General features: G+C 39.2%; 1 protein-coding gene across 2 annotated transcripts in view; it reads right to left on the bottom strand.

Moving 5' to 3' along the window:
* LOC145991272 (sperm-tail PG-rich repeat-containing protein 2-like) overlaps nucleotides 1-17,542 on the bottom strand; it is a 99,362-nt gene that overhangs the window by 52,011 nt on the left and 29,809 nt on the right. For both annotated transcript variants that reach the window (XM_083127255.1, XM_083127264.1), the window contains exons 9-10: nucleotides 7,913-8,061; nucleotides 5,332-5,409 (exon numbers count right to left, since the gene is read on the bottom strand). In XM_083127255.1, the coding sequence (XP_082983381.1) occupies nucleotides 5,332-5,409; nucleotides 7,913-8,061 (227 nt within the window). The remainder of the gene's footprint in view (nucleotides 1-5,331; nucleotides 5,410-7,912; nucleotides 8,062-17,542) is intronic.

Raw genomic sequence — 17,542 nt, 5'->3', positions numbered from 1 at the left:
TTAAGAATTGAAGCATTTAATTTCCAACGACCGTACCCTCTAGGGACTATTGGAATGTCCACATTTATCATCATAATGACAGCACTGTGATCTGAAAAACATGTAGGTGTTATACTGATGGACTTTACATACTGACGTAATTTGGGTGTTACATAAAATCTATCTAATCGGGATGCACAATTGTCACGTATATACGTGAAACATCTCTGCCGAAAATATCTATCACTACAGACATCTGTGAAGTTAAAGCCAGTTACTAATTTTTGCAATGAATTCGACGTGTTAAATCCAGGTCTTTGATCCTGCGGATACAATACACAATTGAAATCTCCCCCACATATTATGTTTTCTCTCCTACCCTGCATTTCAACCGCAACTTCCTGCCCAAAAAAACTCATCCCTTTGTTTCCTACACTGTGACCCGGATGGGATATATATATTATATATCCATACATTTGCAACTTTTGCTGATATGATTCTATTATTAGGATGACATACCACATTTGTGATGGGAACCGTATTATGTGTTAACAAAGCTGTTCCTGTCGATTGAAAATTCGCATTATTATGAACTCTTATCGTTGGGGGAAAATTGAATTTCGTTTGTCCACATACTTGGAGAAATACAATATCTAATGATACTTGTATAATAAAGTCCTTTAACGCCTTTTGTGACGGATCTCATTTTGTTTATATTTATAGTCGCAAAGCGAAGGGTCGTCATCATAAATATTATGATCAAAATTTTTGGAATTTGGTATTCCCAATACTTATATTTCCACCTTTGCCCCATCTAAGAGTAATACTTCCTACACTATTTTTATATACCCCTAATGTTATACGCCAAAAATTAACAAACACACTAACAATATTATTTCAGTGGTCGGGGGAAATACCCCTCCCTTTATATACCTTAATCCATAAATAACTACCACCACACAATTCGCTATCATTAACTTACTGGCTGTCCATATAATAATACAATTTTCTAATCTTAAAATGATTCCTATATCCAGGATTCACAAACTTTCATGGCCTATCGGATTCGTATCAATAACCATTTCTTGTACGGGGTGGGAAATAACCTTTTGCTAGGGGTCCACAGTAAAAAGTAACAACAATTAAGAAATTATGGTAATACCAAATGTTTACTACGGCAATTGTGGTTACAAAAACAAAATTAAAAGTTAGTATGTCTGCCGTTTGCTTCTCTCACAGCACGAAGACGATCAGGGTAGGAGCTCAGAAGATTCGCAAACAGTCCGTATTCCATTCCATGTCACGGAGGACTTGTTCCAGATGGAGTGTTGCCCGGGAATAGCGGTCCGGTCTACGTTCCACTATCATCAAGGACTCATATGCGGCCTTCAGAATAGCCCCAAAGTGCTCCGCTGCATTCAGGTCCGGTGATGCATCTGGCCATTCAGAACTGCTGAAGAAGTAAAGGCCACTTCGCCGAAGAAGGTCTTGGTTTTAACATTTGCCTTGAAGCAAGGGGCTTTGTCGTGAACTAACTTTTAATTTTGTTTTTGTAACCACAATTGTCGTAGTAAACATTTGGTATTACCATAATTTCTTAATTGTTGTTACTTTTTCCTGCAGACCCCTAGCAAAAGGTTATTTCCCACCCTGTATATTTGTTTTTCCATGGCTCAATGATCGTTTTTTCGTCCGATTGCTGCCTGACTCTTTCCTACTCTTCGGTTGTTTTGTGAGCCGGAAACCGAACAACCCGTACTACTTTGGGCACTTCCATTTTCACTATCAGTTTCGGAATATTTTTTCTGTTCCGCTTCTTGCCGGAAGTCTTTTTGATGGTATGATTCTGCTTCCTCTCCTTCTTGCTCTGTAGCACTTTATCACTCGATCCCTCTTGCACTTTTGTTATGTCTTCTTGTCGTCTTAGTGGTCCACCTTTCTTCTGCTCCATAGTATCCAGGGAAATTTCTTCACTTTGTCGCGTAAGTTGAACATTTGACACAGGTTATTTTGGTTGCTCTTGCATACTATCTTCAGTTCCTTCCTTGGTCAAATTCTGTTGATCATTCTTGTTTACATTTTTGTCTTCTTGTATATGTATTCCATGTTGAAGCCCTTCTGTCACTGTCAATTGTGCTGATACTTGACTCTGTGTCGCATTAAGTTGACCAACATTTATACCTTCGTGTGTAGACGGTGCAATTGCTTCACTATAGGACCGAACTGCACGACCCATGACTTTGAACACTGTTGGTTTCCGTAAGTTACAATTAAACCGCATGTGGTCACTGCTACCACACCATTCACACGTCGGGATTTGACCATTATATACTACATGTGCCGTATATTGGCCTATTTTCACAAAGGAGGAAATTGACTTCTTAATTGCCATCAAAACCTGACGCACCCCATTATACACTTTATACCTAAATTTGTCACTCCATGTTTCTGCTATCAGTTCATCGATTGTGCCATATTCACTCAGTTTTTCACGAATTTGTCGTTCTGTCACTTCCAAAGGAAGATTAAACACTCGAACCGGCTTCACAATTCGATTCGCATCACTCAGTTTCACATGTGCCACAGCCCCACTACTATAATAAAAATTCACTTCACCAGTATTTTCTTCATAGGCGCTGACTCCATGGGGCTTAGGGGGGCTCGAGCCCCCCCAATGTTAATGATGAGGGGGCAGAGCCCCCCAATAATTTTGCTTAAGAGGATTTAATGTATTATTTTTCTTCTCTTGTAAAATTTACTCTGAATTGTGCCACATGAACTTAGACTTAAATACACATTTGAAATGTTCTAGACCATCAACTTTGGGGGCTGAGACCGCTAAACCATCAACTTTGGGGGGGCTATGACCGGAGACAGCAAAACACACGACTTATTACTATGTACTAAGTATATAATTATTATTTACTATTATATTAATCAGAGACATAATGAATTTAGCCAACGACTGGTTAAAGACTGTTTGGGAATCCCCTAAAAAGAATGCAAATATTTAGGAATATTATTGATGTGAATGAGACTGCGACCACTTTCCCCTCGTCGGTGGACACTGAGAACCTCCAGTATGCAACAGATCTTAAGGAACTATGAAAACCTTCTCAATTTTCTTGAGAAATTTTCTGAAGAAGATTCTACTGACGCAGCATCAAAATGTGCTGGATACCTGGAGACAATGCTTCACTTCAAGACATTTTTCTTTCTTTCCCTCTACTGCCATGTGATGGGTCCAATAGAAGAGGTAAACTGCAAGATTCAGTCTCCACGCATTGGTGCTACAGAAGTGGAATCAAAACTAAAATGCTTGACTGACATCTTTCAAGAAAAGCGAATGTGTTTTGAGCAGTTCTGGCAGAAATGCACAGAGGGCAAACCCAGCCTCATTGATGAGCCAGAATTGCCACGGCAACATCACGTCTCTAAGAAACTTGAAAATCCCGATGCTGCCAAACATCACAAGTTCTACACTCCAAAATAGTATTATAAATCAATATACACTGACGTGTGTGACACAGCAAAATCACGTGTTAAACAAGGACATGAATCTACAGGACTACAAAAAGTAACAACCGTAGATAAAGAATGCATCTCAGCTGTGAACAGTTGCACAACACACTTTCAGCAAACGCGAGAATTCTTTCGCCAAGATTTGGATGCCGATAGGCTCTCTTTTCACATGTCCATGCTTGGTGATATCGCCAAACAGAAGAAAGTGGTTCTAACTACCATGCGTGACATAAGGAAGTTTCTTTTGGAAGACAGCACCCTCCAGGAGCCAAATTCATGATGGTCCTTCACACTGTGCCAGTGACGACAGCCACAGCCGAAAGATCATTCAGTGCTATTAGCCGACTAAAGACATATTTGAGATCTACAATGAGGCAGAAGAGACTAAGCAGCTTAGCGGTACTCCACATACATCAAACTGTGCTTGATAATTTGTACCCGAGACCGCTCGTTAATGAGTTCATAAAACAATAACCCACTGCGTAAAGCAACTTTTGCTTTATTTTGAAATCATGTTCATATGTTTTTGTTGTGTATGTTACTTTATATCTTAGTGTACATGCTATTTTTTTTATTATTGCAAAATTAAATTTAAAAAGTAAAATATTGTAACAAGAACAAAAAAGTAAAATATTGTAGCAAGAACAAAAAAGTAAAACTATTTTCCTGCGATTTGTGTTAGCATTTATGTAAATAATGAAATAAAACTGTTAAATATTCGTTATTTTATGGGTTATTTGAAACCCATCACATGTCTGTTGCGGACATTAAAACACACCCATGCCCTCGCCGGGACTCGAACCCGAGACCTCCCGATCAAACCGAGTTGAGTCGACCACCCAACACGCTCGGTTACCGAGGCCGGCATAAAACTGTTAGGTTGGTCTCTTAATGTAAATACATACTTTTCAATAAAAATGTTAATTGTTATCTAAAAAACAAATGAGCAGACACAAAAGACATGTTACATTTCATTTGCATGAGGAATATAATAGCTGCTTCAAAACTCCTATACGAAGACGTAATTTTTATTTTTAAAAAAGGGAGGGAGTGAGTCATTCATTCATTTATTTCAGTGATCAGAGCCCCCCCAATAATTTTGACAAGTCGGCGCCCCTGATTTTCTTCTAATATTTTTCTCATTTTTCCAGGACGCACTCATTTCAAAAATACACATTTAATCGTCGTGGGAATTTGTATGGCTGCAATTTCATCTATACTCAGTTTGAATTTATCATGAATAAATTCATGTACTTCCAAAGGACTAGGTTTCAAAGTTCCTGTTTCAAAACTGATTTTTATCATATTTTCGCGATCCATTCTATACTTTACTTTTGTCCAATTCTTCACTAGCACAGTTCAACAGCACACCCTCTCCCACACGTACGTACCGATATCGCGCTGGACTTTCACTTTCCCTCAAAGCACAGAACTCGCACGGCACGACCTACCTGTTCCGCGCTGGGCGAGAGACTGACACTCTGCCACATCAAGCGGGATTGTTGCAGTGCCTGCGAAAGACCAAAGTGGCGGAAAAGTACCGGCTGGTATCGGTAAATGAATTCCAACCGATACCTTCCGATGCCACTGGCATCGGTATCGGATCAGTCCTAATAATAACCGAACTCTTTGATTGACACCTTTCGCATCTTTCTCGGAGACGATGCTGAAAATGGTGCAAGGAAAATATTCGCTGTTCCTCAGATTGCGGTATTGATCCTTTTTAAGAATCAAACGTAAGATTCTTACCTTCATATCTGTTTATCACTACAGTCTACTTCCTACGGACACCTTCAGGCCTCTAAAGTAATTGGGTAACATCATCCTTACCTTGTCCTCTTCCTTCCCTATCCTTCTGGGCTTCACAAGGAAGAACTTTCTCTTCGGTAGTACTTTCTTCTCCACCGGCTATGGAGAAAATAAATCATGGAGTTAGCATATTTTTTTCAAAATGGTTTTTCATACTGGTACCGAATATTGATAAAGATAATGGCATGGTACATATACTTATTTCTCTTGTAGTCTACGGTTATTACAGGCATATAAACACAGTTTTTCGTTGTGACGTTTCAGGAGAACACGCCCTCCATTATCAGGAGCTTCTGGGAAGCTTCATTCATTGCAGAAGAACACTAAATAAATTAAATATTGAAAATGGTAACATGGACCCGTTATGGAGTTTTCTTTTTCAGAAGTGGAAAAGGCCATCATATTGAAATTTTAATGTAACGGAAAACATCAATAATCTCTGTGAAAGCAATGATGATTTTGAATTGCCTCATGATATTTGGGATTCATAATTTAAAAAAAGAAAAATTGTGATCAAAATTTTTTATCTGCTTATTTCACAGTTAAGTTGCTATATTACAACAATGTAACATTAACAACATCCATTGTATAACCGATTCTTTTTTTGTCAAAAATGTTTAACCATTGTTATAACTGTATCTTTAATCAAACTAAAAATAAATGTCTGTTCTCCTGAAACGTCACAACGAAAAAATGTGTTTTTATGCTTGTAATAACCGTAGACTACAATAGAAGTAATTCTACAATGCAAGCAATGCGTACATACAAGAAAAATTGTGCATATACTTTCGGTGGGATAACATTTTCTCATGTTGGGAACGAATTTAAAAATGTAAAAGGTTACCAGACGTTTCGGGAGAATCTTTTCTTTCTAATCCTCTTTTCTGAAACTTCCAAATATTAATTCCAATTCAATTTCTTTTAAGAAACACAAGGAAAACTCAATCCTCTGAAAATTCTCTGTGGCATTTGAGAGTCTATCGGATGTGTTTAATTCATAGCTTCATGGTTCCACACTTCGCGATTTTTTTAAAGTATCATCTTTAGTAATGAGAAACAGAAGGGATGAAATAGATTATGTCGGGGAAGCAGAGTGACAATCGGATCATTTTACACCCTTTCTGTGATCCTATTTCCCCTACTCAATCCTAACATTTGTCGTTATATGATTTCTTGTAATTCTTGTGGTGAATTTCCAAAGGAAGTCCAGATTTCACATTTGAAATATAGTAGCCCTAGTAATGCAGAGCATGAGAAAGAAATATCCGAGACTAAGAAGATGTAGCGCAACTTTCAAGGGGAATGTAAAGGTCAATTCTGCCTCAAAATTGTGTATATTTTTGAAGATGTACATAAGCTTCATTCTGTACCAGACTTGAATAAGATAATGACAGAAGTAAGGCGTTATATTTAGCCTTACTTTGCTTCCGATAGTAACACGTTAAGGTTGTCTTTACTTTCTCATGCAATAAGTACATTTAACTCTTAACACGAGTATCATATCTGTTCTCAGTGGTGCATATTTTCCCCATGGAAATTATAGGCTATGTGAAAAGTTTAAAAAACAACAGAAAACAATTCAAACCCAGAAGTGTCCGTTCCTGAGTCCGTTCACAGGCAGTTTCTTACTGATTCATGATTTAAAATGACACACCGTACAACCTGTCAAGTAATAACGTGTAATGAAGAAGCCGAACAGTTGATGTCACCAGTGTCAAGTTTTACGCTCAACATGATTGGTTTATCCTGCACATTTCGAGTGAATGTAGATTAAAATGGTGTTGTTGTAGTAAAAACGTATAGAGAATTTCTACGTTGGGAACGTACCACTTTCAGTTCGACGGTTTTATCTTCAGTGTCAAAGTGTATGTTCCACGTTATAGATTTTAAATAATAGAGTGTGCGTTAAAAGGCGGTTTTAATCTGCTTAATTCTAATTTTGTGATGATAGCATTTATTTTGCTCAAGAGAGATGAGGGGCAGAGATTTTGTACTGAAGGTAAATTTTTATGAAACCTGTAAATATCCACACAGCAAGATTCAAGGTTGCCACTGACACTTATTTTATCTGCGCACAACATGATCGTAGTTTTTCGAAACTGTGTCAGAGTTGTCAGCGATGCCAGAGGCCCCTAAGGAAAGGTGTTTTACTTTGTTTGTCGCATCGTTTATTTCACTAGGTCATCATCGTTGTCACGATTAACCAAACATATAGAAAAGCTATTTAAAATTACCGACTTGATTTGCTATGTTAATTACTTGATATCTAGCATACTTTTTGTGTAAAAAATATTTGATATCAGGAAAAGACTTTATTCTCACCCTGTATATCTACATACGTATATAATATGTTGTTTATGTCAGTTTCCCCGCCCTCCTCACTTGTAGATTGTCAAAAATATTATCAACTTATATCTACACATAGCTTATCCAGCATATAGATCGTGTAATTTAGGGATGGCATTTGATTTATATTAATGAAATTGCTTTGTTTCAGAACAGCCATCAGGGTATCGTTAGCATGAAAATTAAATAGCAATATCGAACTGTGCGGAATTCGATTGATTATGTTAAGAAAATAATATTAAATTGAATGAATTACCTTTGGTGTGCAGGGGATGTTTCTAGTTGGAGGTGCGGTGGACGCCCGTGTCTTTCTGAACCGAATAGCTGAACATCCGAAAGGTGCAGGCGAACTGACTCTCTGCTGGTTTTCCTCTACAAAGCTCTTGATGTAATACTTTCCTGGACCTGTAATTGTGAGTAAAATGTTAGGTAAAGACACCGATTGACAATGCTATGCATGTAGGTTTTCGTACCAGTTATTTTGCTTGTGTAAAGTAAGTTCCAAATAGCATTTTATAACTTAGATGGAAAGCCACAAGTGTGTACACCGATGAGCCATTACATTATGACCACCCCGACAAGAACATTTAGCGCACCTGGAGCACGGAGAGTAACACGTGACTGCTGGCAGCATGGTACATATTTGCAGGTCTACAGGCTCGCTGTTAGTAGTGTCTCCGGCGTCAGAATGGGAAAAGTGGCCGATCTGTCCCAGTTTGATAGAGGTATGGTGATGGCATGGCACCTTGGTACAAGCTTCTCTGAAACAGCGTGGCTTGTTGCCTGCTCTTGTGCCGCTGTTGTGAGCATGTATCAAAAGTGGTGCAACAATAGGCAAACAACGACACGCCATCCAGCCGTGTGTCGACAGCGGCTCATTGATGCCAGAGGCCAGCGGAGGATGTCGCGCATTGTTCTGAGCGATCGCAGAGCCACAGTGCGAAAACTCGCGCACAAATACAACAGTGTTGACCAGAAAATGTTTCACAGCACGCGGTTCATCGAGCACTGCTGCACATGGGACTCCACACATAATGTGATAACTCATTACGTAGGTGCTCATAATGCAATGGCTCATCGGTGTACACACTAACTGAAAAGGACCTCCCCGGGCGTACTGGTAATGCGTCGCCTGGCTATCAAGGGGTCCCGGGTTCGATACCCGGTGGAGGCACATAGTGGTTCGGATCCCACTTTAAACTGTAGGTGCAGTCCCGATTAACCTTACTGTGCATAAAGTAGACTTAAAACATCAACTCAACTCAAGGGATACCCGGTGGAGGTACATGGTGTTTCCAATCCCACTTTAAACTGTAGGTCCAGTCCCGACTAGCTTATTTGTGCATGAAGTGAACTTCAAACAAAAAACTCAAAACTAAATGGAAACTATGTTAGCAATCCTAAAGCCAGGTAATCCGAGTACGTCTGACCGCCACTCAGGACACCTTGGTTCGAGTCCCGGCCCCAGAGGCTCACCCACCTTGTAATAAAAGGCCACCTTGGAGCAACCCTGAAGGACTAAATGCGGCTGAAGTGCAGTACTGGTCGCATTGTGTCCATTACAGCCGAGATCGAGAATGCGTGACACTTACCTCCACATCCAGTAACGTGCACTGAGGAGTAGCTAATCTAGCAGAGATAGATCAATCAATCTCATATTTTCAAATCACAATATTTTTTGTCTGTTGAAGCCATAGTTCATATGAAATACTTTTATGCCACGCGCTTCTCGTCCCTCGGTGCGATCAGCGGGCAAGGCTGGAAGAAGCTATTCTACAGTTCCGCCGGGCCAGGAACCGGCGCGGAGACCGCCTTTATGGCAGTGACCCTGTTGCCGCGTTTGCCTGCTAAGGAACTCGCGGTCAAACAGCCAATTAGGACCACAGCTTTTGCAAGAGCCGACAACGATAAAATTCCCCCTCCAAAATGCAGCCAATAGGGAAACAGAATTTTGTCAAAATAACCGTTCTGAACTGTAATTGTACATAGGTTACTATGGTGACTCCACTGTAGCTGGCTTTCCCTCCGCCTCATCAGTTCCAGGTAGAAACAGCCGCCGGAAGGGAAAGGGACAAATTCTGCTTTTACTTCCCCTGCCCCTCTCCTCCCGCTGCAATGGTTAAAAGGTCGTGGTTTCAACTACCCCAGTCTCTCTCCTATAGGAACAGATTTGTTTCCCCTAGATTCCTTTGCAAATCCTCTAAAGAACTCAGGGGAAAAATATTTAGTACTTATGTTCTCTGTATTTACACCACAAATTTTTGCACGTTGTACAACATGTATGTACGTACATGGGATGTAGTTTTATTATTTATAAAATGGGAACGTATTATGTGCAGACAAAAATGTTACGCTTTCTTTTTTCAAATATGGAATATATAATGATTAAATAACAAATATTTGCTCACGCTCTCTCTCTCGGTCTCGTTTATAGTGTTTTATTAAAATATACTATTCTCTTGGACTCCAATAATAATAACAGGTAAGCTAAACAGTCATAAATACGGATGCATTTATTTGGTTAATTTTACTTCGCTTTTCTGCCACATTTGGTTATCGCGAAAATGAGGATGAGTGATGATATGATGAAATTGATGAAGGGACTTCACATAGAACAATCCAGGCTGGGATTCGAACCCGTGACGAGCGCGCATTCTTGCTCTTATGTGTTGTACTCTGCAGTGAATAATGAAATAATTTGGAATGAGAAATTTATCCTAGAACTCTAAAGGCCAAATGAATATTATTGAAGAAACTACAAAAAAGTGTGTTTTGTTACCTGTCTATCCCCTTTAATATATTGAATTTTTGCCACGTCCCATCACTTCTTCTAGCTGTATAGATTTAATCGCGATAAGTAGCTAATGAGCTTTTGGAAGTCATGAGGTATAATCAACAGAGAACTCTGGACTCCTGATTTTACAGTGTCCTGTAGATGAACTAGGAGGAAATTATTATTATTAATTATTATTTTTCTTTAGCATTGCTCTTCCAACACTTTACCTAACTTCTTCCATGACGATGAACGTTGATTAAATTAACCGGGTGAAGGATGGATTCAAAGAAACAATCATGCACAGGCCAAGGGCTCGAGCCCGGATCCTTCAGTAACGAGATCGTGAGATGGAGAATTATGGAAATCAAGCAATGCATTTTTTTTTAAAAAAGAAAACAGTACTCATGTGCAAAGATGGTTCGATACCCGGTGGAGTCATATAGTGGTTCGGATCCCACTTTAAACTGTAGGTTCTGAAACACAAAAAAATCAATCAAGCAAGCAAAGATAGTGCTTCAAAAATCCAATTAAAAATTACCACTGAGGAAGAATGCATTTTGCTTTACCGATACCCACGTATCCGAATGGTTACCGCTTTCCTCTCGTCTTTGTTGTCGGCCGACCTCCGCGGGGGAGTGCAAGTGGTAGTGGTCCCCGATCGGTACCCGGTGGAGGCACATAGTGGTTCGGATCCCACTTTAAACTGCAGGCCCAGTCTCGATTAGCCTTTCTGTGCATAATGTGAACTTAAAACACCAAATCAACCAACCGTGGAGGAATGATTATCACAGCACGCTACGACGCCAGGAGTTCTGGGTTCGAATCTCGACCTAGACCTCTTTGTGTTTGTCCCTTCATTAATTTTATCTTATCATCTTCGCGATTAATCAAATGTGACAAAATAGCGACGCTAAGTAACAAAAATTAAATCAAATCATTGAGTGATTGTTTAATTTTGTTTATTTTACCTCGCTCTTCCTCCACTTTTGGCTAATCGCGAAGATGAAACGATAAAATTAATGAACTGACACACACAAAAAACACCCATGACCAAGCCGGGATTCGAACCCGGAACCTCTGGCTTAGTAGTCAAATCAAATCTTTTTTATTTTCGAAAGGGGGTGAGAGTTACGTGTACTTTTTTTGAGTAGTCATTCCTCATGTTGCAATCTTTTCCTGCCTTCGTACTGCGCGCTAGGAAGGGGGGAGGTTTAGACCCACACCAACTCCCTCTTGGGCACCCCCCTTATTGCTACCCGAAGTGTCGATGTCACCGCACGTCACTGTCCACATCTCCTATATGTCTCCATGGTAGGGTCCAATGCATGGGCGAAAGCTATATTTTAGTTTATTATAGGTCTTTTCAGTTCTTACGGCGGGCGCTCTAGAAGCTGGCAAGGGAAGTGAGGAACGGGGAATACGCCGCAGACCAACCAGACAACAGCGGTGGCGCCGAGAGATACGACGTGGCAGTAAGTACTACGTGAACCTCGTTCTACAGGCTGCTGCGTTTCTTATCGCGCTGAATTGGTCGTTTCCCCGCTCTCCACTTCCCTTGCCAGCTGATAGGGCGCCCGCCGTAAGAACTGAAAAGACCTATAGCAAGTCTAAGCTTTATATGAAAAATGCACAAAGTTGCATTGGAACTTGATTAGCTGGGATCACATTACTGACTAATTTGCCCTCCACCTATCAAAATATGCCCGACCCTGTGGCCGAGTGGTTAGCACATCGCGCTGCGACGCCAAGGGTCCCGGGTTCGAATCCCGGTCGGGCTTGGTTGTTTGTGAATGTCCATTCATCAATTTCATCATTTCATCACTCATCCCCATCTTCGCAAATTAGCCAAGAGGCACAAAACGCGAAGTAAAATAAACTAAATCATTTAATCAATCAATCAATCAATCAACCTATCAAAATATACAAGAGAATAACTTCACACTTAGGTTTGTGACTGCAAATGCCTCCGTGTCAAATTGAACAATTCTTTACGATGATTAGCTCACCTATACAGCTATACATACACGACGGCAGATGAACCCTATGCGCTGTACTCAGTGGAGAGCCACGTGACTGCGACAGCCAATCCGCGTCCCTTGTATTAAAGCTCCTAGGGAAGGCATGGCCACGTCATTGGCCTGTCTCCCGCAGTGTTTCAATATTTGCCTATGTGGCTATCGTCCATCCTATGCGAAAAGATGTATAGATATGTTCGACAAACTATCATATATTAATTAAATTAGATAAATGTCTGCATAAATCCGATGGATTTCTTACGGAGAGAAATTCTCAAATAACTTGGAACTTTTCAATCTTTCTTCACAAGGTTCATGCACTTTGCGCGATCATCCAAACTTGCCTATTCTCACAAGACTTCATTATTAAAGGTTTATAACCTAAATCTAGCTTCTAACGACCTTCTCTAGCAGATTATTACCTTTGAGCTGTGTGTATGGAAAACTCTGCTCTTTTTAATTACAACAACACATTGTTTGACTTTATAACAGTAAATGTTTCCCAAATTCCTCGTTTGGCCAAGTCATTTTGTTACACGTTTTTCCTTTTCATTCACAGACTTTCCTCACGAATCCAGTTTCTTTCAATAATCGGCAAGCTTCAAATACGAAGGGTAATTTCCCTTTACTTATATATATTCTAACCGATTAAAATATGGTTCAAGTCACGAACACTAATGGGTTGTAACACTCGCGTTGAAAATCAATGAAAGTCTCTGTAACTCAAAAATGTCCGTGGCTATACTGATAATATGCATATGGTCATTAAAATATTTTAACTTGCACCGATCTTATATTTATATTGATTTTTTAAAAAAAAATCGCAATTACCAATCAAACACCTTTACAACATGCCCTATTCAATTTATGTAAATATTATCCAAACGTGAAGGGTATGTATTGGGGGAATGGGGAGATACTCTGTGTGCATTTGTATTGTGTGTGCACTATACTGTAATGTAATTAGTTACTTTTTGAGATATACACGTGTCACTTGATACGCCTTGTTTATTTTGGCCATATGTAATAGTTTATTTGCTTTCTGTTAATTTCACAGACATCTGTTCGATATATTTGTTAGTTTCAATACTATTGTTTGTGTTGATTTAAATTTGTAATTTTTGCTGTATATTTGTTACACGCAATATCGGAACCGGAAATCATTTCCGGTTTATAAACATTTGTAGAACTGTCTAATCTTCTATTAATTCCGTTGCCAGGACAACAGTGGGGAAAAAAGAAAAAGTAAGTTGAGTTGCGTGAGATGATGTGAATTATGTGAAAAACACTGTTATAAAGGAAAAGCCGCAGCTTAATTGAAAGGTGATTGTGTTTGTGAATATTGTTGTTATTTTGCAGTTAATGTTTAAAGGTAAAATGTGTTATTAAATTTGTAAATGACAAGAAGCTATTTATTTTTCAAATCGTTACGTCCTGAGAATGCTCATTGTAGCCTAACATTAAGGAGAGTCTCATAACTCCGCCGCACAAGGAGATTGGGTAGTTACCGTGACGTAGTGATCCAGTGGCGAACATCAGAAAGGAACGTCACAGGTAAATTTTGGCGACCAACGTGAAGGCCCCGATGATGTAAAAGGATAAATGTAACTGTAATATCGTGTGGAAAAAAAAAAGACGTGTGTTTTGTGCAGTGTGAAGTCATGAGGAAATTGTCGAGCGTTACATAGTCTGATAACACATAGATGTAAGTCATGTGATTGATTTTGCAAAGATGTCAAGGTATGAGTAGGAGAATTTTGAGAAGCCAGAGCAAGAAGATAATGGATAAATTGAATTGTTGTGATGATAAAGATAAGCCCTTGGACGAAATAGTTCAGTGCAGGAAATGCGAGGCGTATTTCCATTTAGGGTGTGCAAATTTGCCAATATCCAGAGAATTTCTTCCTGATGGTGACTTAGTTTGTAAAAATTGCAAATCGGATAGTGCGACTTTTAATATGGAGGTACTGTGTGACTGGTTAAGGAGAATTGAAGAAGGAAGGAAATAAGATAAGAATGAATTAAGGAAGATCATTGAAGAAGGAAGGAAAGAAGGTCAGAATGAAATGATAAAGAGGTTTGAGAAAATGGAAGAAGGAAGGCTAGAAGATAAGAATGAATTGAGGAAGATGATTGAAGAAGGACGGAAAGAGGATAAGAAGGAATTGATGAAGATTATTGAAGACGGAAGAAATGAAACTAAAGTAGCTTTTAGAAACTTAGAGGAAGTATTTAGGAATGATAGGGAGGAATTGATGACGAGAATGAAAGCAGACCGAGATGAATTGATGAAGAAGATTGAGGATGAGCGGAAAGAAGATAAAAATGAAATGATGGAAGTTATAGAAGACAGAAGACAAGAAAACAAAGAAGAATTGGAACTTGTGCGATGTGATTTGTTAAAACAAATTGATGAAGGTAGAGATGCACTAAATAAGATAGAAGAAGTCAGGGAAGTAGACAGACGAAAAGTAATGAATGAATTGGACACCGTAAAGGCAAGGATAGAATCCGTCGGGGATCAGCAAAGTACTTCAAGGAATTTGTGTATGCAGGACAGTGAGAAGATGAATAAAGAAATTAACCAGAAGTTCTATTTTATGGAGGAATTCCTTTTAGGAAAGTTGGAGAGATTACATTTAGAATCTGTGCAAAGAAATCCAGAAATGACTGCTGGAAATACTGGCAGATCTGTCGAAAATATTCGATGGGTGAGAGACGATAATGGCCCTTTGTTTTCCGGTATATCCTCAACAGAATCTGTATCTTCTGCTGAATTGTTGACTAAAAGGATCCGTAAGAGGAGGAGACGTATCCAAACTACAAAAGGGATATTCAGAGAAGATATTGATAAATCTCCTGATGTTTCTCACAGTCCATCTCACACTGGACATTTTTTTAGAATGTCGGATATTAACTCTCTGAGCAAATTTATCGGAGAAATAAATTCCATATCAGCGGAGCGTTATTTGGAAGAACTGAAAACGTCCATGGACATAATGAAAATGCCTATGCACTATAGATTAAAGGTGCTTCCTTCTGTAATGAAAGGGAAAGCTAAAGCCTGGTTTATTGCCAACGAGAGAAGGTGGAAGTCTTTTGAACAGTTTTGTGCCGCGTTTAAAAAACGGTATGCCTCTGCAGAAGCGAAGCAGAGAGAGATCCAGATTTTAAGAAACAGAAGATATTCCAAATCCTCAGGTCTTTCTATGCAGGATTATTGTTTGGACATCTACGGGTCATACTGTAACTTGATCGAACGTGTGGACCAAACAGAAGTGTTAAGTTTAATTATTCATCAGCTCCCATATAGAATACGGCAGCTAGTATTAACAAGAGATCCTCGAAACATTGACCAGTTGACCAACTTCTTGGGGAAGTACGAAGCCTCAGAACAATTAGATGGGTAAGCAGAAGCAGAAGAAAGGAGACCTAACCAACCTCGCGTTCGCAGAGTACAGATGACAACTTCTACTAATAATCCTGGAGGATCCCGCAGCGCAGAGAGCGGAAATGAGAAGGAACCAGTCACCAGAGAAGGACAGCGATTCCCGGGTGGAAGGTGGAAGAATAGAAACTGGACAAATAACCGGCTTTATAGAAGGACTACGCCGTACACAAATAGTTGGAGAAGGGATCAAAGAACTCCAGAACGAAAAGAGTGTGCAATACAGACGGAAGAACTACCTCCCAGTAATCTTATAGTTACAGCGTCGCCATGGGAAATTAACTGCAATGAAGTTCTGGGTTTAGCCCAGCGCCCGTTGTAAGCGGTGCTCTTACGCTTGCAATGAAGGGCATGCAAGTACAAGAAAGCGACGAAAGTGAAGACCCATTCCTAACAGAACATCCGTTAGAAGTATTGTACTTGAATATCGAAGCCACTCCTCTAAATTATTTAAAAATTAGAAAGACGATAATGGAAGAAGATAGGGATAATGTGAGGAAACCTGAAATTTTAGTTGAGGTATTAGGATTCCAAATAAAGTGCACTCTGGATACGGGTAGCGAATGCACCCTTATGAATTGTAATATTTGGCTTCAAGTACGAGAGCGATTACCTGGTCTTAAATTGCAGAAGTGTCCAGGCGTAATATTAAAAGATTTTGCTGGAAAAGAAAGATCACGGATAGCTGGTTGTAGGCGAATAAATTTTGAAATTGGAGGTTTTATATTTGAAGATTTGGTATATGTGGTCAAGTGCTTAGAAGTTGACTTATTATTTGGTTATCCTTTCCTTCGAAGATACAAAGTCACTCTGGATGCAGGCGCTGAAAAATTGTATCTGATCAATGGCGGACACACAGTAGAGCAACATTTACTTCCTAACGCTGGAGATTCAGAGAAGAAGCTAACGCTGATGAGTGGACTGCAACAGAATCAGACATAAGAGATAAAGCCTTTGCTTCAGATGTTTTGAGAGTTGAGGAAAAGGAGCAGCTATTTAATTTATTGTTTAAATGTACAAGAATATTCACCGACAAGCCAGAATTATTTAGGAATTCTATCTGCGAAATAAATCTAACCAGTGAAGAACCTGTTTATTCCAATCCTTATCCTGTCCCGTTGTCCAAGAGGAAAAAGTTGGAAGGAGAATTATTAAAGTGGCAAGAGAAGAAAGAAATATTTGATCTATGGAGAAAAAGAAGGAAGAAGAAGACAGTTCAGAAAACAAAAAGAAACCGCTTGTAAAACACTCTATCAAATAAGCTTGCACGTGAAGATGTGAAGTACGTGTTATCAAATGTATATGAAAATCTATCTTTTGGTTGCATTATGAAGGTTGAATAGTATATTCCATCATAGAAAGTAATCGTTGAGAGTCCTGCACATTCTTTAAAGAAAATGGATAAAGAAGAGTTTACAAAGCCATATAATTATTCAGATAATGCTTGGCTTGTGTACATGATTTGGATACAACTTGAATTTCATTTCCTGTAATGATTATTATTAAACCGAAAGAGGGCTGACGTTTGGTATAATTCCCAGAAGAATTAGAAGTTCACAATGTTGATAATTTAGTTCCAGAAGACCAATCTGAGAATGAATGGTGAAGTCGAACGGAAAGGACAGCCATAGTTGAAAATGATAAAGG

The sequence above is a fragment of the Lepisma saccharinum genome, chromosome 1 (assembly GCF_977018435.1).
Source record: "Lepisma saccharinum chromosome 1, izLepSacc3.1, whole genome shotgun sequence".
NCBI lineage: Eukaryota > Metazoa > Arthropoda > Insecta > Zygentoma > Lepismatidae > Lepisma > Lepisma saccharinum.
This window is presented reverse-complemented; position numbering and strand designations above follow the sequence as displayed.